Source organism: Meles meles, chromosome 12, assembly GCF_922984935.1.
Source record: "Meles meles chromosome 12, mMelMel3.1 paternal haplotype, whole genome shotgun sequence".
Taxonomy (NCBI): domain Eukaryota; kingdom Metazoa; phylum Chordata; class Mammalia; order Carnivora; family Mustelidae; genus Meles; species Meles meles.
Genome location: NC_060077.1, coordinates 4,819,523 through 4,847,426, shown reverse-complemented (window position 1 = coordinate 4,847,426; position 27,904 = coordinate 4,819,523). Strand labels below are relative to the sequence as shown.

General features: G+C 47.6%; 1 protein-coding gene across 1 annotated transcript in view; it reads left to right on the top strand.

The window, feature by feature from the left end:
* Positions 1-27,904, top strand: part of CCDC60 (coiled-coil domain containing 60) — a 163,161-nt gene that overhangs the window by 117,425 nt on the left and 17,832 nt on the right. Inside the window, exons 4-7 of the mRNA XM_046026024.1 lie at positions 885-989; positions 8,671-8,778; positions 18,732-18,822; positions 23,283-23,517. Coding sequence (XP_045881980.1) covers positions 885-989; positions 8,671-8,778; positions 18,732-18,822; positions 23,283-23,517 — 539 coding nt within the window. The remainder of the gene's footprint in view (positions 1-884; positions 990-8,670; positions 8,779-18,731; positions 18,823-23,282; positions 23,518-27,904) is intronic.

Here is a 27,904-nt window from a genome sequence, read left to right as displayed (position 1 = left end):
CTCGGGACATTTGCACCTGCTGTTCACGCTATCCAGAATGCACTGCCCCAAGACATCTGAATGCCTCACTCCTTTATGAGCTGCATAATTTTTATCAAATGTCACCTTCTCAGTGACACCTCCCTTCATCACCCTATTTAAAATTGCAACTCCCACCCCTCCCGGCCCTTCTGAATTCTCTGTTTTTTATTCCCCAGAGCATGTCTCACTATTTAGTACAGCAGGGTTAGCAAACTCCAGCCCATGGGCCACATCCAACGCCTAGACTGGTTTTATAAATAAAGTTTTACTGAAACACTGACATTTACATACTGTCTCCATAGGCCGATGGCTGCCTTCACTCTACTAAGTAGTTTTGACCTGGACCGCATGTCCGACAAAGTCATAAATACTTACCTGGCCTTTTCAGAAAACATACCCCACCCCTAATCTTTATTGGCATACCACAGCATTTCCCCACTTATCTTGTTAATTCTCTTCTCCTCCGCTAGCAGGGTTTTCATATGATCTGCTCACTGGCTGCATCTAGAAGCCTCATCCCTTGAGCTGGAATCATTGCCCGGCACAGTGTAGGTGCCCAATCATATCTGCCAAATAAACCCTGGCAAGAGAAGAAGGTATTTGAAACGGCCGCTCCTCGGGGCTCCTGGGTGGCTCAGTCAGTGAAGCGTCTGCCTTCGGCTCAGGTCATGATCCCAGGGTTCTGGGATTGAGACCCACAGCATCGGGCTCCCTGCTCAGCGGGACGCCTGCTTCTCCTTCTCCCTCTGCTCCTCCCCTGCCTCGTGTGCTCTCTCTCAGATAAATAAATAAAATTAAAAAAAAAAAACCTGCTGCTCTTTGCTCACTCTGTTTTTCTCTTTCTGCTTCTCCTCCAACACCAGCACATACGATGACGAGAAGGTTAAGAAGACGGGAGCTGGAGTCATTCGCCCCTTCATCCCCGTGCACAGCTGTATCATCCTGCCCTCACTGCCCGAGGCTCACGTGTAAGTAGTCCCTCCTCTGGCTCGTCTGCCTCGCTAGCTTATCAACGGAAGCCAAGGTGAAATGACTCAAGGAGCTAACGAGGCACTGGGAAACTGGTGAGCTGTTCCCATGTCCTCCTGAAAGGGACATGGAGCCTGGAGCTGGCAACGCCATTTGGCGTACAAAAATAACAGAAAAGCAGACACCGTGCTTTAGAGCTGAGTGGCAAATCAGCTGGGACTGAGTCATTCCGTTCCTTCCCAAGCCAGACGCTCTACTGTCAAATAGTTTGCAAAGCCTGATAAAATCCGTCTGCAGCCCTCCCTGAGCGCGTGCTACAATGTGTCAGCCTGGGCTCAGGGGACATGTTTTCCCCAAAACTCAAGGAGCTCTATTTCCCAGAGAAGCCCCTGCTGTCTCCTGACCCGAGGCATGAACTCATCATTGCATGGTGTACCAGGGGCTAATCAACCATCTACAAAGAACACTCCAGCTTTCTAAAAACCTGGGCATCTTGTTCCCCTTGGGTCTATTCCAAAGAATTCCAAACCCAGTGCTTTCTTTTGTGCTCATTAGCCTGTTCAATTGGAAGATTTCGGGTGCAAAGACAGAAGCTTTTGACTTTAGGGCAGGGTTTCTCAACCTCGACACTACTGACATGTAGGGAGGAATAAATTTTTTTGTCATAAAGGACTGTCCCATGTACTGTAAGGTATTTGGAAGCATCCCTGGCCTTGACCTACTAGAAGCCAGTGGCTCCCCACCTGTGAGTTGTAACAACCAAAAATGTCTCTGGATGTTGACAAATGGCCCACCTGGGAGTGGGGGCAAAATCATGCCCACCCTCCCCCCCCCCCCGTGTCTCCCCCGCCCCCAGCCATGTTAAGACACATGGCCTTAGGGCAATGAAAATGGTACAATGGATTGTAGACTTCTCTGTCTGCTTGTCTGTCAAATATTTATTAGGTCCCTAAGGGGTGCACAGTAATACTGGCATTACTGACTTCTCTGTAGGCATATCTCATTCGGTTCTCTCGGCAGCCCTGTTATATAGGTGTATTATTACCCTCCTTGCAGATGAAAAAGCAGCAATCAGAGAGGTGTGCTCCTCTGCCCAAGGTCACAGAGCTCAGCGTGGTGTTGTGCTAGGGTTTTCAGCCAAGTCTGTCTGACTTCACAGCCCAAACACTCATCACCAGGCACTACACAGAAAGTACGAGCCTCTGAGGAGCTTGTGATATATTTGGAGAGCCAAGTCTCATGTATTGAAGAGTAGAACAATGCATTGTCCTCGATATCCCTCCCTAATATTCCAGCTTTTGGTAAGTCCACTCCCCACTTTCCTGCTCCTCCCCTTCCATTGACCTTATGACTGAATTCTTGATAGCGATCTCTCGATCTCTTGATGGAGAAGTCCAGCTCATTTGTTCAGGGACTTTCCAACTGGCAACTTGAACTTGATGATCTTAAAACACCTCCTTGCAAAAAGAGGTTTGGCAATTTCTCATCATGTCCCTTGGAAACACTTGCCCTTCTGCCTGTCTCTCCTGTGGACAACCCTTCCGAAAGCAAACGGTGTAGATCAGTGGTTCTTAAGCTTTCCCTTGCTGTGGATCCTCCGAGGACCGAAGTGGGGATGACGCCTGGAAAATGCAAATTCCTGGGCCCCACCCTTGGTTCCTTTGGTCTGAACAAGCTGAGGCTTAAATCAACCCTGGAAGTAACTGGAGAGATTCTAACTCATCCTCCTTCAAGACCCGATAAGGAAACTGAAGCCCAGAGTGGGGCAGAATCTGCCCCAATTCTTACAACAGGAATTTTGACCTCTTCACTCCTAAATCAGATCTTTATAACGAGGTTAGATAGGCCAGGATGACGATGATGAAGATGGTGATCAACAGTGTTGGTTGTTGGTGTCTATCAACCCCTAGACCAGGGGTCAGCAGACTTTCTCCTAAAGGGACAGACAGTAAATACCTTAGACTTTGCAGACCAGATGGTCTCTCTCGCAATTACTTAACTTCGCCATTACAGCATGAAAGTTGCAATGAATGGATGCGGCTGTGTTCCAATAAAGTTTAATTTGCAAACAGACAGTAGCCCCTACTGGCTAGAGTTTGCAACGCTGCCCTTTCTTCTCCTTGGCTGTTAAAAGGCCTTGGCCGCCTTCGGTGAGTGTATCAGTCATTTGTTGCTGTATTACCGAATACCTCAAAACGGAGTTCCTTAAAAACAATAAGCATTTTCTGTTGCTCTCAAGTCTACAGGTCAACAGGGTGGTTCTGCTGGTTGGGGTTGGCTTGGCTAATCCTGGCTGGGTTTGCGCATGTCTGTGTGCCCATATGATGGGTATGCACGAGGCTGGCCATCTAGGTTGGCATCACTCACAGGTCTGTCGGATGACTGGTTGCTAGGGTGACAAGAGTGGCTGGGCCACATGTTTCTCATCATGCAGCAGCCTAGCCCGGGCAGTCAGGATGGGTTCCAAGAACAGGAGCCTGAGCACCAAAGTCCCTTGAGGCTGAGGCTCAGAATGGACACAGTGCTGCTTCCACCGCATTCCACTGGCCAAAGCATCAAGCCAGCCCAGACACAAGGAATGGGGAAAAGATTCCAGCTCTTGATGAGGAAGACGCAAAGTCACATTGCGCAGTGTACAGATACAGGGAGGGACATTACTGTATTCCGTCTACCAAAAGGCATCAGGGCAGGGCATGCCTGATCAGTTCTCAAATCCTCAGTTGTCACGTCAGCCGACACGGATAAGAGCCCGGCCAGTCCCTTCCACTCCAAGGAAACTGATCCCCAATCTGGCTGAATATTCTGGATTGACTGTATAGGGATCAATTCAATCATGTCAAGGGAGCCTTGATCTTTATCTATAAAAATGCCGGCGGGATGGTCTCTAGAAATGAGAAAGAGCTCCTCCTTTCCTCTCCGAGAGGCTGGGCTGCCCTGCACAGCCTTCCCATAAGCCAGGGAACCACAGGAGCCATGCCGGCACCCTGTCCAGGACTGCCCTCGGCAGTTGGCATGGGGTGCGTGAAATGGCTCGGTAAGCATTTTCCGATTTCTCTTTGTAGAAGCGCAAAACGCTTTCTTCTCAGGGATGTCTCCACCCACTCGCATTCGGGCTGGTATGGCAGTTTCAACAGAATGGGCTATTCAGCTGTGCTCCCCTGGAGTTCTGAGCGCGAGGACTTCAGAAGCAGGCTCCGTGCACCCCCCTTCGGTGTTTTCATCTATTATGCCTCGCGCTTCAGAAAATAAATGCCTTCTCTTTTAATTCGGGAAAATCCAAAACACTGCGCTGTGACCTGACATACAGTCATTATGAGACAGTACTGATTTCCATCGCGCGGGTCTCCAGGGACTTTCTTTCTTCCTTTTTCTCCCCCCTCCAGCTTATTTTACTGCACATGAGATGAACAATTGTCAGGTTTGAGGCACTTTTTTTTTTTTTTCATTAAAACCTTTTTTTTTTTTTTTTTAGAACAGCCTTAGGTTCAGAGCAAAAGTGTGTCGGAGATACAGAGACTCTCATTATAACCCCTGCCCTGTCCGTGCTCGGCCTCCCCCGTTAAGCAGCATCCCCGACCCTACACCGACAAGGTCATCAGCCGAAGTGCACAGTTTACGTTGGGGCTCACTCGGGGGTTGTGCACCCTGTTGGTTTGGACAGGTGTGTAATAGCACGTATCCACCATCAGAGTGCCATACAGAGTGTGCTCACGGCCCTAAAAACCCTCTGTGCCCCACCTGTTCATCCTCCTTCCCCACACGACCCTTAGCAACCTCTGATCTTCCCACCATCTCCATAGTTTTGTCCTTTCAAGAATGCCGTACGGTTGGAATCACACACGATGTAGCCTTTTTGGGTTGGCTTCTCTCGCTTAGCCACAGGCATTTCCCCTCCATGTCTTTTCCTGGCTTGAGAGCTCATTTCTTTTTTTTTTTTTTAATTTTTTTAAAGATTTTATTTATTTATTTGACAGACAGAGGTCACAAGCAGGCAGAGAGGCAGGCAGAGAGAGGGGGGAAGCAGGCTCCCTGCCGAGCAGAGAGCCCGATGTGGGGCTCGATCCCAGGACCTTGAGATCATGACCTGAGCCGAAGGCAGAGGCTTTAACCCACTGAGCCACCCAGGCACCCCGAGAGCTCATTTCTTGTCAGTCCTGAATATTCTATTGTCTGGGTGTATGTACCACTGATTATTTATCCTTCCAACTACTGAAGGATATCTTGGCTCTTTCCAAGTTTCGGCAGTTCTGAATAAAGCTGTTATATATAAATAACAGGTTTTCATGAGGCACTTCTTGTAAATGAAGACTAAAGTCCAGACCCATTGGACGAGACCCTATTCTAGTGAAAAGGGAGGGCTCTCCCTGGTGATAAGAGACAACATCAATATCATAGATAAAGCCCAGATTCAGAAACCAGACTGCCTGGGCTAAGATTCAAGCCCTGCCATTTGCTGGCTGTTTTGAATGTGAACAGGTTACATGGCCCCAGTTTCCTGATCTGCAAAATGGGGATGCCAATAATACTTTCCTCACAGGGATGACCTTAGTCGACATACGTAGAGCACTTGATTGAGTCTGCTGGCGCAGTGTAAATGCTCTGTGGGACGTGTTTGCTATTATGTTGTTGTTGTTGTTACTACTCTTCATTATCTCAGTGCTTCTGCAAATGAGAATTTTGCCCAAGTTATCAGCTCCAGAAAATGTCAGATTTGAACCAGTTCACGGCCACCACCTTCCATTCAGGAGATAGCAATATATTGAGCCTACTCTGTGCCCAGCAGTAATCTGCAGTGGACAAGACTCTGCAGCTTGCAGGCTAGAGAGACAAGTAAACAGATAGTTACAGTAGAGCAGGGACTGGGAATGTAGGGGCAAAGAGATACGCTCTAAAGATGGGATGCTTTAGGACACCGGAAGAGAGGGTAACCCAGACCTGGAGAAATCAAGGAAGGCTTCCTGGTGGAGGGGACATCTGAGCGGAGAGGCAGAGAAGGAAGAGGAAGAGAAATATATATCAGAGCAGAGAACAGTCCCAACGACCTCTTCTCACCCTCAATCTAACAATTCCTGCCATTTTATAGGTGAGGAAAGTGAGGCTCACAAAGTGAAGTAATTTCGCCAAGAGCACATAGCTAGTAGGTGGCAAAGCTAGGATTTTAACTGGGAGGAGCTAAGTGAGAGTGGGGTGAGCCCAAGCAACTGAGCAGAACTTCCCTGGGCTGCAGATGACAGAAGAGGGGCCATGCGGAGACTCGAGGTGGGTGAGATGGATTGGAGTCTCACTGGGGACCATGTGTTAGTTTCCCAGGGCTGCCCTAACAGGCTGCCCTGACAAAAGGCTTCAATGGTAGAAATTCATTTTCTCATCGTTCTAGAGGCTGGAAGTCCAGGGGTTGTCAGCAGGGTTGGTTTCTTCTGAGGCTTCCTTCTCCCTGTGTCCTCAAATGGTCTTTCCTTCCAGCATGTGCATCACAGGTGTCTCTCTATGTGTCCTAATTTCCTCTTCTCATAGGAACACCAGTCAGACCCTAGTTAGGGCCTCATTTTAATACAATCACACATCAAAGTCTCCATCTCCAAATATGGGCTCATTCTGAGGTCTCGGGGTGGGGGAGGTCAGGACTTCTACATACAAATTTTGAGGGGGACACAATTTAGCCCAAAACAGATGGTGTAGAGAGTTTGAAGATTTTTAGCAAGGGAGGGTAAGAGTCGGGTTTATGCCTGTGCCTGTCACCTGCAGAAAATGAATCTGATGCTCACATGCTAACATCCTCACACCCACCATGACCGAGCAAACCCCACCTCACCAGTTAACACCCTTTGCTCATCCCTTCCTCCCAGCCTCCACCCCACACAACCCAAACCCCAGGCTGGCAGGGGCTCTCCATGGTGAACAGAAGAGGGGACATGTCCCAGGGACTTTTGCAATGTCCTGGGTTATGGTGAGGGGAACATGGGGTGCCAGGCACATGGCAGAGCTAGCTGCTGCTCTGGGCGAAACGCTGGACATGGCCCAGTGCTCAGGGCTGCTGAAATGCACCTGTAAGGACCCAGGTGGGGCTAAGGGGGAAGACAGACCAGAACGGGAAGGGCGAGAGGCTTGCAGTACCTTTAAATTAGAAATGAGGGAATAGTAGGTGTTCATAAACAATGTATGGAAAGAAAGGAGGAAGGAAGGGCTCCAGAGCAGAAGAAAGAGAGCTGACGACCCTGGTTTTCCTAAGATCCCATGGGCATGGCCATCCTGGAGGGAGTGAGGGATAGGGGAGTGGGGAAGCTCCCCTTCAAGCTGAGAAAAAGGGATGCCTCTCAGGGGATTCACTGGGACAGCCCTGGGTCAGCTCCATACTTGGCCCCCACCTTCTGGAGTGAGGCCTTCCTGGAAGCAGAGAGGGTGGATCCCTTCCTGCCCCTCTGCCCGTCAGGCCCAGGAACCCTGGGGATTATTGATCAAGATCAACTTCAGAGAAGAGCAATTACACAGGTTCATAATGGAGGCACCTCACCCATTAGTGTAAGAGGAGAGATCACGCAGGGAGTGGGTGACCTTGTTTCCAGGAAAAGTACAGGCAGCAGATTAACCCTCTCCTGACCCCATGGCCCAGGTGACCACTGCATCAGCTTCGTCAGCACCTTGGACAGAGCTGGGACCCAAGGAAGTACAGACTCTGAGGTTAAACAGACAGGGCTTCAGATCCCCAAAAGCCCTAGCAATGTGACCTTGAACAATTTCCCTTACCTAAGCCCCTGGCCTGCAAAGAGAGCACAGTAACAGTACCCTTCCTATGGCGTTGTTGGGAGAACTGAATGAGACATTCAGATCCCGCCTCTGTCACCCACAAGCTGTGTGACCTACTACAAAGTGACGGTATCTCTCCAAGCCTTAGTTTCCTCTTCTTTAAAATGTGGACAACGATTCATACCCCTGCAGGTTGTTGGGAGAATTAAATAAAGTGTGTAAGGTGCCCTACTCAATGCCTGGTTCCCTGTAATACATGATGCCACCCCAAATCAGAAAATACAGGTGAGATATGCTTTTATACAGTGTTTCAGCTACTTTTCAAATAATACATTCATTGTGGTTTTCTTCAAAATCCAGCTACATTTTCAGGCAAAGGACCTATAAATTTAAAACAATGGGTCCATCTGTTGATCTGGGGGGAGGAGGAAGATTATAATAAATCCAGTTTCCTTGCATGTCCAGCCCTCTTTGACACTCTTGGTGTATTTATTATACTTTTATCAGATGAACAGGCAGATACCTATAGGATATAAATGTCCCTCAACCCACTCACTTTGCCTGAATCAAGACCTCTAGCTGGGGGACCCCTCCATTGTTTCTCCTGTCCCACATAGAAATCCCCCCACCCCATGACCGACACACGGTCGTCTCCCATCAAATCACGGTTCTGCCACCTGCCAAGTCAGCAAACTGCCACACATTCCTTCACTCCGCTGAGCCTCACATGCCTCATCTATAACATGGGCCCATGAATGCCTCATGGACACATTGCAAAGGCTCGATGAGACGAGGAAGGGGAAATACCATGCCTGGAACATGGCAACAGCTCTCTAACTGGAAAGCCAGAGCAACTGTCTCTGTGCCTATTCTTGTGAAGGACGTAGTTCCAACAGGATCCCTCTGTGCTCCATCCTCCCACCTCTGTCTTTGCAGGGAGCCCCTCTTCCGCCAGCTCTGTGCCCTCCACTGGCTTCTGGAGGCCCTGACTATCGACCACACCCACCACACCATGAAGCCCGTGATCACCTGCTGGAATCCAAAGTAGGTCTCAGCCCTTCAACCCGCCAACACTAGCAGCAGACTATGTCATGGGGGAGAGCCTCCTATCTGTTCTTCCCCTCCTTTTGCTGTTTTTGGTGGGTGGGTTGCTTTAGGAGTTCCCTGATGTGCTCTGTGGGATCCAGACAGGGGTGAGCTCAGAGCCAGGGCATACAGGTCATATGGGCTCGTGAGAGCCAATGGTGTGCATCTCCTCTCAGGGGAGGGTTCATGCAAAAGCCCTGAGGCCACTGTTGCGGGACCTGCATTGTTCTTTATGGAGAGTCATGAGGCCTCCAAGAATGGTGCTAAATGGTAAGGGACACTAACCTGGGGAATCAGATTTGCTCTGTGAAAATCCCATGGTGAGTGATGAAAAATAGTTCCCCTTCTCCCATAAGTGGGAACCCCCTCAACTCCCACCCCTATAAACTGATAATGGCCTCTTTCTCACCACCCTGCCCACCCCCCCATCTGAATTCAATCTTCCTTCTCTTCCCAAGTCTTAATTAATTCCATCCTCCTAAGGGTGTTTTTCACCCACCTCCCAAACCCTTACCCTACCCCCTGCTCTAATTCATCCCTTGCACCAGAGCCCAGACAAACGAACATCAAATGCAACAGAACTATAAATCGTGCATCTTATTGATAGATTAGTAACTCCAACTGATTCCATGTTTGGGGTTGAGATGAACTGACAACTGTAGTTTCCCTTGGTGCTCTGGTTTATAACCTTTACTATTTTTTTTAAAGCACCAGAAATCTTTTTTTTTTTTAATGGAAACCCCAATAATGTAAAACAAACTTGTTAAAATGTAACTTCTATACAAAGCAGGAAGTTGGGAGGCCTGGGGGACCTGGGGCCCCTCCAACTCTCTCCCATCCCCACCAAGACACCCCAGTTATTTCCAAAATATCTATGTGGCTCAAAGAATTTGTTTGAAAATGGCAGACTTAAGACATTTCCCATCCATTACTCATTTTTCTGAGAAAGAGGCCCCTTTAAAGGTCTGAGGTATGACCTTCCTCCTTCTAGACCTAATGCCTTCCCCTTATGAATCTATGTAAGTATACCCCCTTTTTTTCTTTTTTTTTTAAAGGTTTTATTTATTTGTTTGACACAGAGAGAGAAATCACAAGTAGGCAGAGAGGCAGGCAGAAAGAGAGGGGGCAGCAGGCTCCCTGCTGAGCAGATAGCCCGATGTGGAGCTCGATCCCAGGACCCTGGGATCATGACCTGAGCCGAAGGCAAAGGCTTTAACCCACTGAGCCACCCAGGTGCCTCATACCCCCTTATTTTCTTAACAGAATTGGAATCATACCCTGAATATTGTTCTGAATACTGAACATTTTTCTACTTTTCCCCCTTTAAAATATCTTATGGAGGCACCTGGGTAGTTCGGTCAGTTAAGTATCTGACTCTTGAATTTGGCTCAGGTCATGATCTCAGGGTTATGAGACTGAGCCCCACATAGGGCTCCACACACAATCGGGAGTCTGATTAAGATTCTCTCTCTCCCTCTGGCCCCCCTCCTATTCACTCTCTCTCTCTCTTTCTCTCTCTAAAATAAATAAATGAATCTTTAAAAATAAGATAAAATATCTCATGGACATGTTTCCATGATGGTACATACAAAGTTCCTACATTCTTTAGACAGTTTCCACCATCCTTTAACAGAATGCCATCCCTCATAAAGAAATAGTTATCCACGGTCTATGGCAGGGGCGGACCATAATTTAGATAATCATTTCTCTATAGGGGGACACTAAGGTTGTTCCCAAGTATTGGCCATTTCAAGTAGTACTGCACGGAACACCATCGTACATATATTTGTACCCAGTTGAAAATATCTCTGTTGGCCAGATTCTGAGAAACGGGATTTCTGGGTCAAGGCAACATCTAATTTTTTTTCACAGTCAATTGCTTAGATTCTAAGAAAAGAGTCCCTCAGCCAGTGGACTTCTAATAGCATTTCATCACCCTGAGCTACCAGCAGCAACACTTTGGCCTCCCAACATTTGGGCATCCATTCTCCCAAACTGAGGCAAGAATATAATGTAGGATTTGGATTGAGAAGATAAAAAAAGAAGCATATTTATTTCTTTCGCTTGGTTTTAGAAATGTCCCCAGCATGTGACCAAAAACTGTTACCTGTGGTTAAAAAAAAAAAAAAAAAAAAAAGACAACGGTGGTCACACTGGGAGTCACGGAGGTTCTCCCTGTAACTTGCCAGGACAGAATTCCATCAGGGATCCACGGAGATCCATCCGTGCAGAACAGGAACCAGAACCTCAGCCTGACAGAAAAATGCATCCAGAAAGATTCCCATGGGAAGTCAGAGTATTTGCTGGGGCTTGCTTTTTCCTAGTGAACCATTTGCTCCTGATGGTGGTTTTAGTTTGGTGGTATGCTGGTACCTGTTTAATAAACAGAACAGTCTCCAAGAAGGAAAACCCATGATGCGTAACAATGTCAATTTCCATGGTGGGCATCATCCAGCCATGGCTGACTTCAGGCTTACCAACATGACCCTGGGGCTGGGGACAGGGGCACATGTTCAGTTCTTGTGAGCCAGCAGAAGCCAACTCCAACTCACTATTTTGGGGGATTGATTTTTTTTTTATTTTTTGAAAGATTTTATGTATTTATTTATTTGTCAGAGTGAGAAAGAGAGCGCACACAAGCAGGCAGAACTGCAGTCAGAGGCAGAGAGAGAAGCAGGCTCCCTGCTGAGCAAGCAGCCGGATGCAGGACACCATCCCAGGACCCTGGGATCATGACCTGAGATGAAGGCAGTGGCTTAACCCACTGAGCCACCCAGGCATCCCTGATTTTTTTTTTTAATAGATAAATCTGAGGGTGGGGGCTGGGCAGGGGCTTAGGTTTCCCAGAAAGTGCCAGAAAATGTCTTTTTAGTTAGCAAGAAAGGAGAAGGTTGTCTTGCGTTTAATGTCCAATTCCTGTTTATGTTGTTTCATCCTGATATCATAACTCAAATGTCTCTAAATCTTCAAATGCATTTTTTAAAGCCCAGATGAATTGAGAGGGAGTAAGAGCAAGGACTTGAGTATCAGATGGACCTGGATGAGTCCAGGCTCTACCGCTTGGTAGCTATGTGACCTTGGTCACTTAACATCTCTGGACCTCTATTTCTTTGTCCATCATATGGGCTCCTGCCTCAGAAGAGTTATTGTGAGCATCAAGAAGATAAAGAACACGGAGTATTTAGCCCAGTGACTCGGAGCACTCTGAGGGCTCACTGAATGATAGCTATTCAAGATTAAAATCCCCATTTCCAAGAGCAGTTGGCTCTTTGATTATCAAAGCCATTGAGACTTCAGGCAAGGAAAGAAAAAATCTTCTGAGCAGAGTTTTAGCAACAGATGAGATCCCCGTTCACAGGGAGAATGAACAAACATACAGACATGAAGAAAGCTAAGCAAGGTCAACCAAAATCTGGTTGCAAAGACAAACAATCCAAGGAATGACACCAACAGAGAAATACCAAACTTCCAGTCCTCCTGACTGTGCTGTTCTGATTTCCTCCCTCAAGCAGCCAGCATCTCCTGCTATCCGAGCACCTGAAACACAAACCCTGAGCCCCGATACCCACCATGCACTTTCCAAAAGGAAACATCCATCATCAGGGACCTGTAGATCCCAGAGGTTTCTCTTCTATTAGGCATGATGATGGCTGCGGATCCAAACCCGCCCCCTTATGGATTTTATAGCAAGGAAGTGGGGTGGTACAATATCTCAACACAGGCTTTCTACAGGCAGCAAAATTTTTACTAACTGACGGCCAGCACGCCGCAAGCAGAAGATGACCTTTGTTAATTACAGGAAGATCCCATATTTGGCTAGAACTGGTGGATGGTTGGATGAATGGACAGATGACAGATTAGGATGTCATTATGAGTTTCATCTGAGGCTGTGCCTTATTTGGGGTAGGGGAGGCCTTCCCAAATTCATCATGTGGCAATTCAAACACATTATCATTTCCCAGCATCCTCATTAATCCCATGGCTAGCAGGGACAGTTTATTTCAACTGACAAGATGGTCAGGTCCACAAGAGAGCAGAAATGGGGCTTTCAATACCAAGTGTGCTAATTACCCTTCTCTGAGAGATGCAAGGCTCTGTTTCAGCAAAGTAAGACTTATTTTATATATAAAGTTACCCAAGTCTTTATCTAAACCTTTGGGACCACCTGAATTTCAGAATTGCTTTTTTTTTCTTTTTTGGCATTTTAGAAAGGCAATATGGGGCATACACCGTAGAAAACATCACACCCCCAGAGGGAACTGAAGCAGCAGACCATCACCCAACACAGTATTTCCGCAGGGGGGAAAAAATGAATATTTACACTAAGTGCATAATAAAGATAAATAAAGGTCATCGGTAGCCTCCCATCAGTTCCGGTCATGTTTTGCTGCCAAATTAGTTATTAAACTTGTTCTGGTTTTCAATACCTCTTGGATTTTGGAATTGGATCAGGGCTTATAAATTTATATTGATATCAGTTTTTTTTTAAGAGACTAACTTTCCAAAGAATGACTAGACATGAGTGACCAGAGAAGCAGACGAGATGAGGTGTAAGCGAGCACCTCTCCTCCCCAGTTCCACTCAACCCCAGCCCCTGCCGCCACCTTCCCTAGATCCCATGGGAAAGAACCTGGCAGGACCCCTGGCCAGGCAGGAGAGTAAAGAGCCCCCTGATTCGCTTTCTGGGCAAGGCAAAGCATACAGCATGGAGTGGAGGTGTGAGGGGCTGTCCCCTGGGTAGCAAAATCATCTATGTCCTACTCCTAGGGCTATCCTAGAGAGACATCATCGCAGCCACTCTTAACTAGGGAGCCCAGGTGGGCATGATCTTGACTTTTATTAAGGGAGTCCAGACACTCAAGGGCCAGGGTACCCAGGCACAAAGAACTTGTTGTTCCTTTAGAAAAACGTGGATGGCTAAAAGGCAGCCACACTCCCATGTTCCAAAAAGGACACAGGCACCTAAATCTAACAATTGCGTCCTGATGGAAACAGCTGGTTCTGAGTGCTCCCCACGTCAAGCACTGCTCTGAGTACATTCCTCCAGTTGGCCTCATTCCGACAGAAGAGGAACCCGAGGCGCAGAACACATAAGTGAAGTGCTCAAAATCGCACGGCTCGCAGAAGCTAAGGCCTGGAATTCAGGTAAGCCCAGCTGCAGAGCACGTGTGCTTAATCACTAAGAGACGTTTCCTCTGCCAGCGAAAGCCCGAAAGTCTTCCAATTAATTTAGGGCACAATGTGGTGTCCAAAAATGAAAAGTAGGATTTGCCAGGCGACCCCAGGATACAAAAGGGACTGCCCCTTGCCAAGATAATATGATATGTGCATACACAATTTTCTTTTAAACAACAAAAAAGGCCACTCCATACTTACGGCTTTGGTATTCAACTTAATATACGGGAACCAAGTCTCCATATCGAAACCTCTTTCGATGACTGCGGAGCTAATCACCATATTTAACCAATTCCTGTAAGAACTTCTAATTTGCCAGACTGTCAATCTCGTGGTGTTGGGGGGCGGGGGAGGGGGATGCAGCATCATTCCAAGCAACACGCAAAATAGCAATTATTATATTGAAGTCGGGTTTTTTTTTCCCCTCTGTCCCATGCACCCCTCCCACCCTGGAAACGCTCATTTCCCTCAAACCTGCTTTTTTCAGGCACTCCTGGGGATGGAGCAGAGAAGGGAGCAGACATCCCTGTTCTCTGGAGCGTCTGTTCTAGGGGACGTGGGGAGAGCAGCAGATAATAAACATGCAGTAATCAAGGTGCTTTGAGGTAGCATCAAGCGTCATGAAGAAATTGATGAGGTGATAGGACAGTGGCAGGTGGGGGGTGACTTTTAAATTGGGTCGTCTGGGAAAGACTCACTCAGGAGGTGACATTTGAGTGATATCTCTGATTCCGCCTGCTCTCCTCTCTGCACTGACTTAATTGCATCGTGTCTCCACTGCTTTACTCAAGAGGACATCTCTGCGGGAGTAGGGGACCGTGGCAGGATGATCGGAGCACCTGCCACAAGGGAGGCGACCCGCTTGGGAGGTCCCGGGAGCTCTGGTCCCTGTCCCCTCCCGGGTGCGCCATCGGCAGCTGGCTCTGTCCTTCCAGCTCGGTCGTGGACACACGAATACCTTCTAAACCAGGCAACAGACTTTCCGCTCTGAGAAGCAGGTGTTTTACCCCAAATGACAGTTCGCAAAGAGAGAGGGAATTATTGGAGAAAATGACTCTGATTGCTACTGCGGGGAGACATTTCAAGTGACTCGCCAGGAACAAAATGTGCTTGGCGGGTACAGTTAAATGAGAGCGACGGTGCTCCACGCTTTCATACCTTGATTTCTAGCAACTAGGATCCCCTCCCCCGAAAGCTTCAGCAGGGGGGGAATTATGGTCTGAAAATCATAGCCACTTCTCCCCCACGGATCTGTCCTACTGCCTTGTTCCCCACTATCAGCCCCTCCCCCCAGCCATGCTAAGCTGTCTGTCGGAAAAGCACGAGGTTCATAGTTTAACTGCGTTCAGTTCTCTATATGAGACACCCCCTTCAAACCCTTAACAAGCCCCGCCCCATCCTCACACCAAGCCTCTGACGTAGCTAATATTATTCCCTCCATTTTACAGATGAGAGCACTGAGGCTTCGAGAGGCTAGGCAGCTTACACAAACACACAGCTCGGAAGCAGCAGGGCAGGCACAGGACTCGAACACCCAGTCCACCTGATTCTCAAACCCACTGTTAACCACCAACATAGGCTACTTCCCCTGGTTCTCTCACTCAAAGAGACTTGGCCTAAGGTCACACAAACAGTGCATCAGGGACACCAATTAGGTAAACTAAGTTAAGCTGCCGTAATGAATAACCCGAAAATCTCAGCGGCTTAGTGCAACCCAAGTTCATTTCCTGCTCACCCCACCCATCATCAACACGGGGCTGCGCTCATTTCGGTCACTCGAGGACCCAGGCTGACAGGAGTTCTTGTCTCAACACAAGCTTCCACCATCAACAACGCAGAGAAAGGAACCTGCCTTGAGGGCTAGCCCTTAAAGCACCCATTCTCGATGCCATATGTCACTTTCACTCATGCATTTTTAAATAGAGCAAGCCACAGGGCTGCCCCTGATGCCGAGGAGCCCAAAAGACCCGGGACTACTTGGTAAACAGCACTAATTACTATCCCACCAAGCCCTGGGGAGGAGCGTCCCCTTGCCGTGTCCATCTTGGACAAAGTGTGCACTCGGCCCCCTGTGGACAAAGAAACTCAGGTGGTTTCTTTCTTTTCCTGCCCCAATCTGAGCTTCCTTTTGGGTTTATTTGCTCCTGAGAATGAAACATCAGAGAGACCGATTCTGTCTAACCAGGCCCTTTCTTTATCAGTGGCTTTGCATGAGCAAGGGTGCAGGGCGATTTTAAGATCTCGGGGAGACTTGCTGTATTTTTAGCTCATTTACCTGCTGCCTCAAGTCGCAATGGATTTCGGGTCGTCTAGGACGCGTTAACAGAAAACCTCCATCTTCCCGATTGGGCTTGAATATTTAAGAGTTTGAAAGCTTGGCTGGGACCCGATTTAATTTTAAAAGGGGAAGGGGGTTGCTTTTGAACTTCAAGAAGGAGGCCGGAGGCACAGCAGGAGCTGCGTGAGCAAAGGGAAGAAGCCGAAAAGCCCTGTGGTCTTGAAAGAAATGCTCCAAAGCTGAACCGAGAAAGCTTCCAGTCGGTGAGCCTTAAATCAGACTTCAAAAGCGCCACTAGTTTAAATATTGTTTATAGGACTGGCGTATTGCTAGTCCTTCCTCTGGCTGGATTTTAAATATTCCCTAATTTGATTACTCGGGGGAGAAGCAGGCAGAACCAACGTTAAATGAGCTTCACTGTTAATTATTCAGAGGGCTTTTTATTGTGTAATCAAACATAAAGTCTTACAAAAAGCTTGGAGGCACATCCTCACCCCGCCCTCCCCAGCCCGACTTCCACCATCCACCACCCCCTGTGTGCGATGCTTGCGTTGTGGCCCTGGGCTTAGATGCTCGGCGAAGTCCTGCCATCCACGAGAGCAGGACCCCCTCCACGTCTGGGCTGGCAAAAGCCTCTGTCTTTGCTACCTAGAGCCCCGTGCCATGAGAAGCCAGTCTGAGGCAAGTTTTAGCTCCCGTATCTTTTACCTCCTATATCTGAGCATCTCCCCAGCACTCAGCAGCCCCGTCAACGCGTCCCCTCATGAGTCTGGTCTGGCCATCTCATTCCCTCAAGTCCCTGCTCTGTGCTAAGTGACAGCCAGCCAAATGATTTGAAGGATCCCAGCCATCCAAACTCCTTTCAGCAGAGAAAAAGGAGATGGAAGAAAGGGATGGATGGAGGGATGGATGGATCAATCAATCTATCAGTAGGTAGGTATGGGGATTTGAAAGCGTACACACTGAGTCTCCCCACTTGCTTATCAACTGCCCTATCCCCAAATTCAAAATCCAAAAGGCTCTGAACACTCAATTTTTCCATAACCCATTTGACAGTAAAACTTGACGTGAACCAAACTAGATTTGGTGGCAAAATTTGACCTGAAGCTCTTTACATTCTTTATCCCACCTAGTGTAAATATTCATATATATATCAGTGTGTTTGGTTCCCAGGATGCTGTCCCCAACCCCATCCGAAGGATTATGTTAACATATGGTATAGGTATGTATACCCTTTCCCAAAATACCAACAGGGCATTGGGTTTTAGATGAGGGATTACAGGCATGTCACCAACAAAACCTGTGGGAAGTTCAGTCTCGTACCGAGAAAGTTCCCAACCCATGACGGGAAGATCCAGGATATAGGGTATCTGAAGTTTGATTAATTGGGGGAGGGCAGTGCTTTAAGAAAAAGAATATAAAATTACAACAGAAAATGATACACAGACCTGTACCCCTGAAGCAAATAATATATTATATGCTAATAAAAAATAATAATAAAATAAATGAAAATAAATTTAAAAAAAGAAATTAGGTACAGGGCCCCAGAGGAACCCATTCAAGTGAGGGTCATTAGTTTCACTGTAAATCTGTATCTGGGTGAGTGACTTGAGCCCCGCCCCCGCCCCGCCCCGCCCAGTGTGTTTTCTCATCTGTAAAATGGGATGGCAACAACGGAGTGTTTTATTGAGACGATTCAGTGAGAATGCACAAAACCATCTTCATGTAGCATCATACAGAGTTCTGCTCAGTACACTCCAAACCAGTGATTTTCACTGTGTAACCAACCCCACAGGCTCTCCCCAGCCTCTTCCCCCCCCCAGTAACCCACCCTCTGTGTTACTTGGGAGCGTCCCTCCTGGGGGGATTGTTAGGCACCAGAGCAGGCAAAGATGAATGGGCTTTTCAGCTCACTCCCAGGAGAAACTGCCCTGGAGTAGACCTGCTACCTGCTGAAGAGGACACAGGTCCTTGGGGCGCCTGGGTGGCTCAGTGGGTTAAAACCTCTGCCCTCAGCTCAGGTCATGATCCCAGGGTCCTGGGATCGAGTCCCTCATCGGGCTCTCTGCTCAGCGGGGAGCCTGCTTCCCCCGCCCCCCGCCTGCCTCTCTGCCTACTTGTGATCTCTGTCTGTCAAATAAATAAAATCTTAAAAAAGAGAGAGAGAGGACCCAAGTCCAAAAGGCAAATAGGCGCAGATCGCATGCAAACACATTCTGCCTCCCTCACCCCACCGTGTAAGCAGTGGTCCCTCCTGAACTCAACTTCCAGGGACAAGACCCAGCTACGGCAAAGTGTCCCTCTCCCTTCTTCAGGCACACAGGGGGTGGGGGGAAAAGAAAAAACCCATGGCAGAGAACAGCCGCCATCCATCCTCCGTTTATTGCATTTCCTAAAAGAACTTGTAGTAAACCGAGGCTCTGGGAACGGAAAACTCATTAAGCTGTTTCTCACTCAGGGACCCGGGTGGAAGCAAGAGCACAATAAAAAAAATCAATAAGGACAAGTCCATGGGACAGAGGTGGGAGCACTTCGTCACGGCGCCTAAGGTAACTGCCAGCACGCGACGCGACAGCCTGGCCGCCTTGGCCCCCACGGGCGTTTCTGCCCGTCTTTTCTCTGAGGGGAATATTTTTCTCGTTGGTTCTCTGAGTGGGGAGAAGTCAGAACCGCATGCTGTTGGGTGGTTTTTTGTAAATTTTAATTAAAATGGTTATCTGGGGGTTATAGGAGAAACAGCATTTGGCTGGACGCCACTTGGTGGGGAAGGGGAGGGGTGGCTGAGGCCCCGGTCCAGAAGACATCACCAGACGGAAGTGGACTTGCCTCACCCCCACGTTTTTAAATCAGTAACAGTCATTTCTCTGTCTCGAGCTCGCTCTCTAACTTGGCCAGAAAATAAGAAACGGGCGATTCAACAGATAGGGTTTTCTACACACTCGAACGCGCAGTCACCGCCAAGAGAACATCAGGAGGTCTATTCTTTTCACTCGAAGCTCTTCCTAACCCTAAACTCATCTACCCAACAAACAAGCACCATGAAATCATAATGACAAGAGGTCACGTGTAGGTAGGCAAATGCAGTTGCAACAGCAGTTTCCTGCATCTGTGCCTTTACCCACAACGTGAGCATAATGCTCAGCCCCGCCTACTTCATAACGTAAGTAAAGAACCTCAGGAAACAACATGCAAACTCACTCTGAACAAGGTAAAACGCTGAGCATTACTGCTTATAATTTTTAGAAACCACCATTTAACATAACTGTAATGTGCCGGGTTCTATGCTAAAGAAGTGCTTTGGGGTCTAGTAGCCAGCTCTGCCTTCTTACTAACCCCCGGGGGCACTATTTTAATCGCCAGTTGGGAGAAGAGGGAGTTGGGGCTCAGAGAGGTTAAGTGATTTGCATGAGGTCACACAGCTGAGTCATGGCAGAGCCAAGAGTGGATCCTGGGCCTGTTCACTGAACACTGTGTACTAAACACTGAGCTCATCAAATGCATGTTTTCCATGGTGTCACAACTACAATTGCTCTCATGAGGAGTGTCATTATTTTCTTGCTCCTTCGTCAGGGTGTGCCAAGATGTGAGAAGGAAAAGCCTTTGTTTTTGTCACAGAAAGTTGCTATGGAGACACTGTGTGCCTCTGTCTCCAGAAAGGCACAGAAAAAGCAGCAGGAGCCACAAACCTTAAAAAAAAAAAAAGTCCTCCAGGAATATCCCCAACAAAAATTGAAGGAGGGGACACAGCAAATCAGCGCATTGGAACTCTCACAAAATTGAATTCCCCAGGAAGCTTCTAGGTCAAACTCGGGGCTAAAGGGTGGTCCACTCTGACGATGGGGGAGCACTCGATTAAGAGTCAGGAGATCTAGCTTAGCCATGGTGACCCAGGTCACTGGGTGACTTCAGATAAGTCCTTTTCTCTCTTCCGACTTCAGTTTCTGCACCTACAAAATGAGGACTTTGAAAGCAAAGCTCCAATCAACTCCACACAGCAACTAATAATTCTTCTGTACATTTAGAGCTTGTCAGGGCCAAGACAGCACTCATGAGAGCCGGGCAAATGGAGTAAATGAAAAAAAATCAGGCTGGGTCTAATACAATAGGGAGGGGCGAGGTCTGCGGCAAATGGCCTATACAGCTAAAGGGAAGAACTTCTGTCCAGCTCTAGCCACTTTGCCACGTGAGAATGGGAGTCCAGGCCTTACTGTTTTCAAGAGAGACCAATAACCTAGGTGGTTATATAAAAATCTCCCCAATTTGTAAAATTCTGGGCAGTTAATCATGTCTCCCCATGGGCCACCAGTTGGAAATTGTTCCTTCTAAGAAAATGTAAGGAATCTCTCAGGGAAATCTTTTCCTTTGTTGCCCCAAAGCAGTCCCTACTGAGGTAGAACACAGCAGCTAGTTAACACTGCTCCTAAGGGAAATACAAAAAAAAAAAAAAATGAGAGGCAGAGTATGGGGATTTAAGTCAATTCAGACTGAGTTGGTTCAATAAAGGGCAAGCGAGATGCTGAAACTGTCTGTCACATCATCCCCCCGCATTTTATTTTTCTGCCACTCTCAGTTAATCAAAAGTGTCAGCCCTTCACTTTGGATTTCCTGGCTGAGGTTGTTAATTGAATTTTAATTAATGGCGACTTTAGGAGCACAAAATGAAGTCCTAGCCCAAGGAAGATCCACACGGAGCTCTGGATATGGAAAGCTCTTCTGAGACCATCCCAACCCATCCTCTTTGTTTGCTAGACCACGAAACTGGGGCAAGATGGTAACTTGCTCAAGGTCTCCCTGAGGTCCCCTGGCTCTGAATTCAGTGTTCATTGCAAGGCTCCAGGTTTCCCCTGGGACACAATGTGCTGAGCCTTCAAAACGATGTGGAGCTAGAGTCTGGTTTCCAGAGTCGAGGATTCATATGGGGCCAGAGGAGACCAGACGAGGAGACTTCCACATACACATATTACCCCCAGCTATGGTGTCAGGACAAAGGGGACGCTGTACCAAACTCCTGATCCGCCAAAGGAGAGAACGTGCCAACTTTGGGCGTTTGCTTCTTATCACAGTCATTCGGTAGCCCACGTGCCCCCTTGGAGATCTGAGTAAACCTGTCTTGTCCTTCCCCCGTGCCACCAGGAAACCCCTCCCCTCTCCCAGGGCACCAAGGTTCGACCTGCCATCACGGCCCCACAAGGTAGCCAATCAAAACACTACTTCTGGGGGCGCCTGGGTGGCTCAGTCGGGTAAGCATCTTGACTTTGGTTCAGATCATGATCTCAGGGTCCTGGGATCGAGCCCCACATTGAGCTCAGTGGGGAGTTTGCTTTTCTTTCTCTCTCTGCCCCTCCCCCTGCTTGTGCTCGCTCACTCACTATCTCACAAATAGAATAAAAAATAAAAATATTTTAAAAACAAACAAAAAAAAACTCTACCTCTGACCCCATGCAGTGGACTCCATGATATGAATCCTGTTGGAGACAACTGTCTCTACCCCGTTAGATATTTATGAGAGGTAGGTGCGGCCTTTGGTGCTGTCTCTTCTCCCTCTCTGCTTTCTGAGGGTATCAAAACACTATGATCGAAAAGGTGACCTCAGTCGGCCCTGCAAGAGCTTTCCTTTTAAATGTTCTCAGACAGAACTGTTCCTGTTGCTTGAGTGTGAACCACAGCCCAGGGTTCTAGTGAGCTCTGACAGGGGAGCCGCTGAGGGCCTACTCTGCCCCACCGTAAGCCCGGCATTTTCAAAATCATAAAGTATCATCAGCATGGGACCAAGGGCACTTTCAATGCCCCCAAAAAGGGCATTGCTGAAAGAATTTTTAAGCAAGGCATAATAATTAGCGTTGGTGTTAGCCTGACCTGGACTGGAATCCTGGCTCTGCCCTCGCTAGCTGTGTGACCTTGGGAAAATGAGAAACCCTCTAGAAGACTTGGCTCAGGAGTTAAATGAAGACATGACCTAGCACGGTACATTCTGAAGTGATATCAGTCATGCAAGAGGGTGGTGTGAACACACACACACACACACACACACACACGCACAACCCATCCTCTCTGATTCCTTTCCTCCCAAAAGTTCGCATTCTCCTTAAAAGACTTTCTCTATCTATCCCTTATTACCTTCTAGGATTTGTCATCTAGGCCCTTCCACCCACCACAACCATGGCTCCTCTCCCTGCCCGGAAAAGAATGCTACCCTATCAGACACATCCACTTCTCTAAATGTCAGGTCTAGAATTTTCTCCATCTTGTACTCTTCAGAAGACCCCAGTAAACACAAATCTTCATTCTTTGAGGGCCTGGTGTCAACTTGGTGAACAAGAAGTTGATCCATGGAATTTGGGGTCAAACCACCAAGAGGTAGCTAAAGAAATGAGACCCATCCTCCTACAGTTTCAAAAAATCAACTCCCGGAGCATCTGGGTGGCTCAGTGGGTTAAAGCCTCTGCTTTCGGCTCAGGTCATGATCCCAGGGTCCTGGGATCGAGCCCTGCATTGGGCTCTCTGCTCAGCAGGGAGCTGCCCCCCCCCCCCGCCTGCCTCTCTGCCTACTTATGATCTCTTTCTATCAAATAAATAAATTAAAATCTTAACAAAAAAAAAAGAAAAGTCCAAAACTCCTCTGGTCCCTCGTAACATAACTGGAATATGTGTTTGGTCCCCTGAGGTGACTACTTGGTCAACCATGGTGTTCACTGAATAGAATTAGTCCCATCGTGTTTGCTTCAGATAAAACCCATTTTATATTATCTTGATTTGTGACAGAAGGTCACCCCAGACCCAGGCCATGTGTCCCGGTGTTTGGAAAGAACCAAAAGAAATTCACATTCAGAGCCAGGTTTTTACTTTTTTTTTCTTTCTTAGTTTTCTTCCTTCTCGCCTCCCCTTTTTCTTCTGTCTCCCTTCCTCCCTCTTTCCCTTCTAGTCACCCTCCTTCCTCCTCCTCTCCTTCCTTCCATCATCCTGTTCTCCCTCCCTTCTTTCTGAGATCTCTCTTCCCTCTTTCCTTCAGACCAAGAGATTCAAAATTCCTGTACTCCGCGTCACCAGCCGCAAACCAAGCCGGCGAGGCTCCACACTCAGTCTGTCTCGGACCAGTGGGGGATCATCCCCCCAGAGCAGCATGGTCTCCATAAACCCCGGCTCAGATGAGCCCCCGAGTGTGATCACCCAGGCGACAGGCAGCAAGGACATTGAGGACAATGAATCATCTTCAACCAAGCCTGATGAAGAACCCCTCCATGTCAGTAAGTCTTACCCAAGAGCTGACCTATCTGCCTTGACTCTTTTGCCTCGAAATCAGACATCAAGAACCCCTCCTGCTCCAACTTCAACCCCCCCCACATTCAGTTAGTTAAAGGAGACACAGGGGTCCCCTAGCCCTGTTCAATTTCCTTGGTCCCTTTTGATTCCCCCCAGTGAGTATCGGAAATAGGCTCTCTAACTTGGATTACTCTGAGCAATTTCTCTGTGAGAGAGAGCCCATGGTCATCAATTGCTCTCTTTAAAATTTTAGTAATATATTCCATTTGGCCCAACTTATATAAAATATTGTCATTTCAACACGTAATCGATACAAAATTATTAATGAGATATTTCATCCTGATATTTCATACTGAGTTTTTGAAACTCATACTGAGTTTTTGAAATTCAGTATTGACTTTTTCAAACAACTTTATGGAGGTCGAATTTGCATACCATAAAATTCATTCTTTTTAAGGGTGCAATTCAATGTCTGTTAGTCAATTTACAGAGTTGGGTAACTCTTACCATAATCTAATTTTAGAACATTTCAATCAAGCTAAATAATTTTAGAACATTTCAGTCAAGCTAAAGGAAAACTCCCTCCCCTCCACCTCCTGACCCCAGGCAATCATACATCTACTTCCTGTTTCTAGGGTTTTGTCTTTTCCTAACATATTACATATGGAAGTTGTATCGCTCTGTGACCCCCACCCCCACTCTGGAACAAGTTTGTTCCGTAGTTCATAATTTGTGGGACACAAGTTCTTTAGAAAAATCCATTAAAAGCTATAGGTCCTCTCCCCAGAAGAAAATTTATACACACATATATGCACAGTTTTGCACGCTCTTTTAGGAGGAGACTATGGACTTCCACCAGACAGAAGCGTAACTAAGGGGCACCTAGATGGCTCAGTCCATTAAGCATCAGCCTTTGGTTCAGGTCGTGATCCCAGGGTCCTAGGATTGAGCCCAACAACAGGCTCCCTGCTCAGTGGGGAGCCTGCTTCTCCCTCTCTCTCTGCCCTTACTCCCTGTGAGTGCCTGCTCTCTCTCGTGCTCTCTCTCTCTCTCTCTCTCAAACAAATACAATCTTTATTTTTTAAGATTTAATTTATTTTTTTATTTGTCAGAGAGAGAGCACAAGTAGGCAGAGTGGCAGGCAGAGGCAGAGGGAGAAGCAGGCTCCCTGCTGAGCAACGAGCCCAATGCAGGACTCGATCCCAGGACCCTGGGATCATGACCTGAGCTGAAGGCAGCAGCTTAACCAACTGAGCAACTCAGGTGTCCCCAAATACAATGTTTAAAAGAAAAAGAAAGAAAGAAAGGAAGGAAGGAAGGAAGAATTGTAACTAGATTCCTTAAGTCCTGTAAAAAATTTTATTCTCTGAATTTTCTGACTTGAGCAGGTATAGTCAAAGGAGATAGGAAAAGAAGGGATTTATGCAGAAAGAGCAAGTAGAGGGGGCGGGGGGAGAAAGGATCATAAAAGAGGCTGGCCGGGGCAAAATTACTGCTATCTGGTGCATGCGATCTCTTCCTTAAGGCCACATCTCCTGTGTCTCCTCAGTGGCACCCAAGCTGAGGCCTGCCTTCTTAGCCAGGGCTCCTTCACACCACCTAGAATGCCCATCACAACAACCAAGGCCAGGTTGGGCTGATCTGAAAAAGACTGGGTGTGGTACAGATTCGAGGAGGTTGAACAAGAGGTGAAGTGAGACCAGAAAGCCTGACGGAGGCCCTTATCATCAAAACCAAAAACGGGCAGAAGGGCAAAAACCCAGTTAGTGGTCAGGACTCAGAGCAAGGACTACCAATGAGAAAGAAATCCCACCCTTATCGACAGGCAACCATGAAAGGCTCCACGCCCTGAAAAGCTGTTTGCTGAACAAATTATCTACGATAGAGTGACATGAAGATCAACCCTCCATAGACGTGTAGCTCTTAGAGATATCTTGAACCTTCTTTCATTTCAAAACCTATCTACTGATCAGCTGCTGAGTGCCTGGAACAGAGAATTGCAGTTCCTGCCCTCCCCAAGCTTACATTTTATTTTATTTTTTTTATAATATTTAATTTATTTATTTGACAGAGATCACAAGTAGGTAGAGAGGCAGAGAGAGAGGAGGAAGCAGGCTCCCCGCTGAGCAGAGAGCCCGATGCGGGGCTCAATCCCAGGACCCCGAGATCATGACCCAAGCCGAAGGCAGAAACTCCACCCCACTGAGCCACCCAGGTGCCCGCCAAGCTTACATTTTAGAAGGAAGAAGCAGGGGTGCCTGGGTGGCTCAGTGAGTTAAGCCTCTGCCTTCTGCTCAGGTCATGATCTTGGGGTCCTGGGATCGAGGCCCGCATCGGGCTCTCTGCTCAGCGGGGAGCCTGCTTACCCCTCTCTGCCTGCCTCTCTGCCTACTTGTGATCTGTCAAATAAATAAATAAAATCTTAAAAAAAAGAGGGGGGAAGGAAGAAGCAAATGATATGTGATCAGAAGATCATAAAACAAGACATGGGCCAGAGAGAGACTGGTGGTGGGAATGGGGCTAGCCAAGGTGGTCAGGAAAGCCCCTCTCAGCTCTGACATTTAGGCTGAGATCTGAGGATACGAAGCCAGGGAAGGAGGCAGGAGTCAGAGTGGGCATCGTCTTTGTAGGGTCAGGTAAGGACTTCAGAGTGATTCTGAGTGTAAGAGGAAGTCTCTGCAAGGCTTTCGGTACAGGAGTAACAGGATACGGTTTTCTTTTCAAAGGTGTCTGTGTGGTTATTAGCGTCATATCCATGCTATGTGTCTTTTATTTTTTTTTTAAAGATTTATTTATTTGACAGAGAGAAATCACAAGAGAGGCAGGCAGAGAGAGAGGAAGGGAAGCAGGCTCTCCGCGGAGCAGAGAGCCCGATGTGGGACTCGATCCCAGGACCCTGAGATCATGACCTGAGCCGAAGGCAGCTATGTGTCTTTTAACCCTGAAAGCCTCGCAAGTAAGAAGTGTCCCCAACTTCCAGAACGGGCTTGGTCCAGAAGCGGCGCCAGCGGCAGCAGGAATGCGGAAGGAAGGAGGGAGCGGAGGGGGAAGGAGACTGTGATGAGCAGAGGGGTGGATGGCGCCATCTGTCCAGGCACCGGAGACACCACAGAGCCGTCCCCAGTGGCTGCCTCCCTCCCACATCAAACCAGCTGACTTGCTACCGTCCGTCCCATCTCCTAAAGTCTTTTGAACCTTCTCTCTGCGTTTCCATTACTTCATCTTAGAAAACTGGGGCCTGTAGGCTAGTTTCTGACACTTATGTTTTGTTTCATACACAAGGGCTTTGTTAAAAAAAAAAGTGGGAATGATATTTTGATATTTTAAGATTTGAGAGATTTTATATAAAAATTTGGGTTAAAAACAATAGCAATAGCAACACTGCGACAAGAGCGGACCCTCGACCCTGCACAGTGTTTAACTAGAGCCGCTCTTCTTAGGCGGGGCACGGGCTGGCTAGTTTTCCCCAGTCTCCATCAGTCCCTACTACCCCCAATCACTGCTTCCAGTTGGCCAAGTGCATGGCCATTTACTGTCTCATTTGCCCCACTGTATTCCTGAGAATAAGGATGATAAATGATCACCATGACGACAGTACAATAGTTAATACTTAAGAAGACTTTTATGTATCAGGCACTATTCTAGCTTCTAGTATATACATACTAAGTGTGTACACACACACACAAATGTATATATTTGCATATAAACTCAATGAATCCTTGCAACAGTTTTATGCCTGTTTTGTAGATGAGAAAGTTGGAGCACAGAGAGATTACATCATTTGCCCAAAGTCACACATCTCGTAAGTGATGAGGCCAAAATTTGAACCCAGGCAATCTGGCCCTTATGTCACAGTCACACTTCATCTATATGCTTCACCCAAGTCTCTAGAAAAAGTGGGAAATGAAAGACCAAGAGGGAAACTCGACTTTTCTTACACTGGCTCCTGTCACCATGTGGTGCCTGCCGCCTATAGGTACCTGAGTTTGGAACACTTCTTTTCCCTGGTCCGCGTTCTCATGTCCTCTCACCCATCCATGTGACTGCAACAGCCTCCTCGTCTTCTTGTCTTGCCCTCACTTGCCTATGCACTCTTCTCCCTGTTGAGCCAGAAAGAACTTTCTGAATTCAAAATCCGATATAAGGGCACCAGGGTGGCTCAGTCAGTTAAGCGTCCGACTCTTGATTTCAGTTCAGGTCATGATCCCAGCCATTGAGCCTGACACTGGGCTCTGCAGTGGGCGTGGAGACTGCTTAAGATTCTCTCTCTCCCTCTTTTTCTGTCCTTTCCCCCAGCTTCTTTTTTAAAAAAAGGAGGTGGGGCAACTGGGTGGCTCAACGGGTGAAGCGTCCAAGTCTTGATTTCAGCTC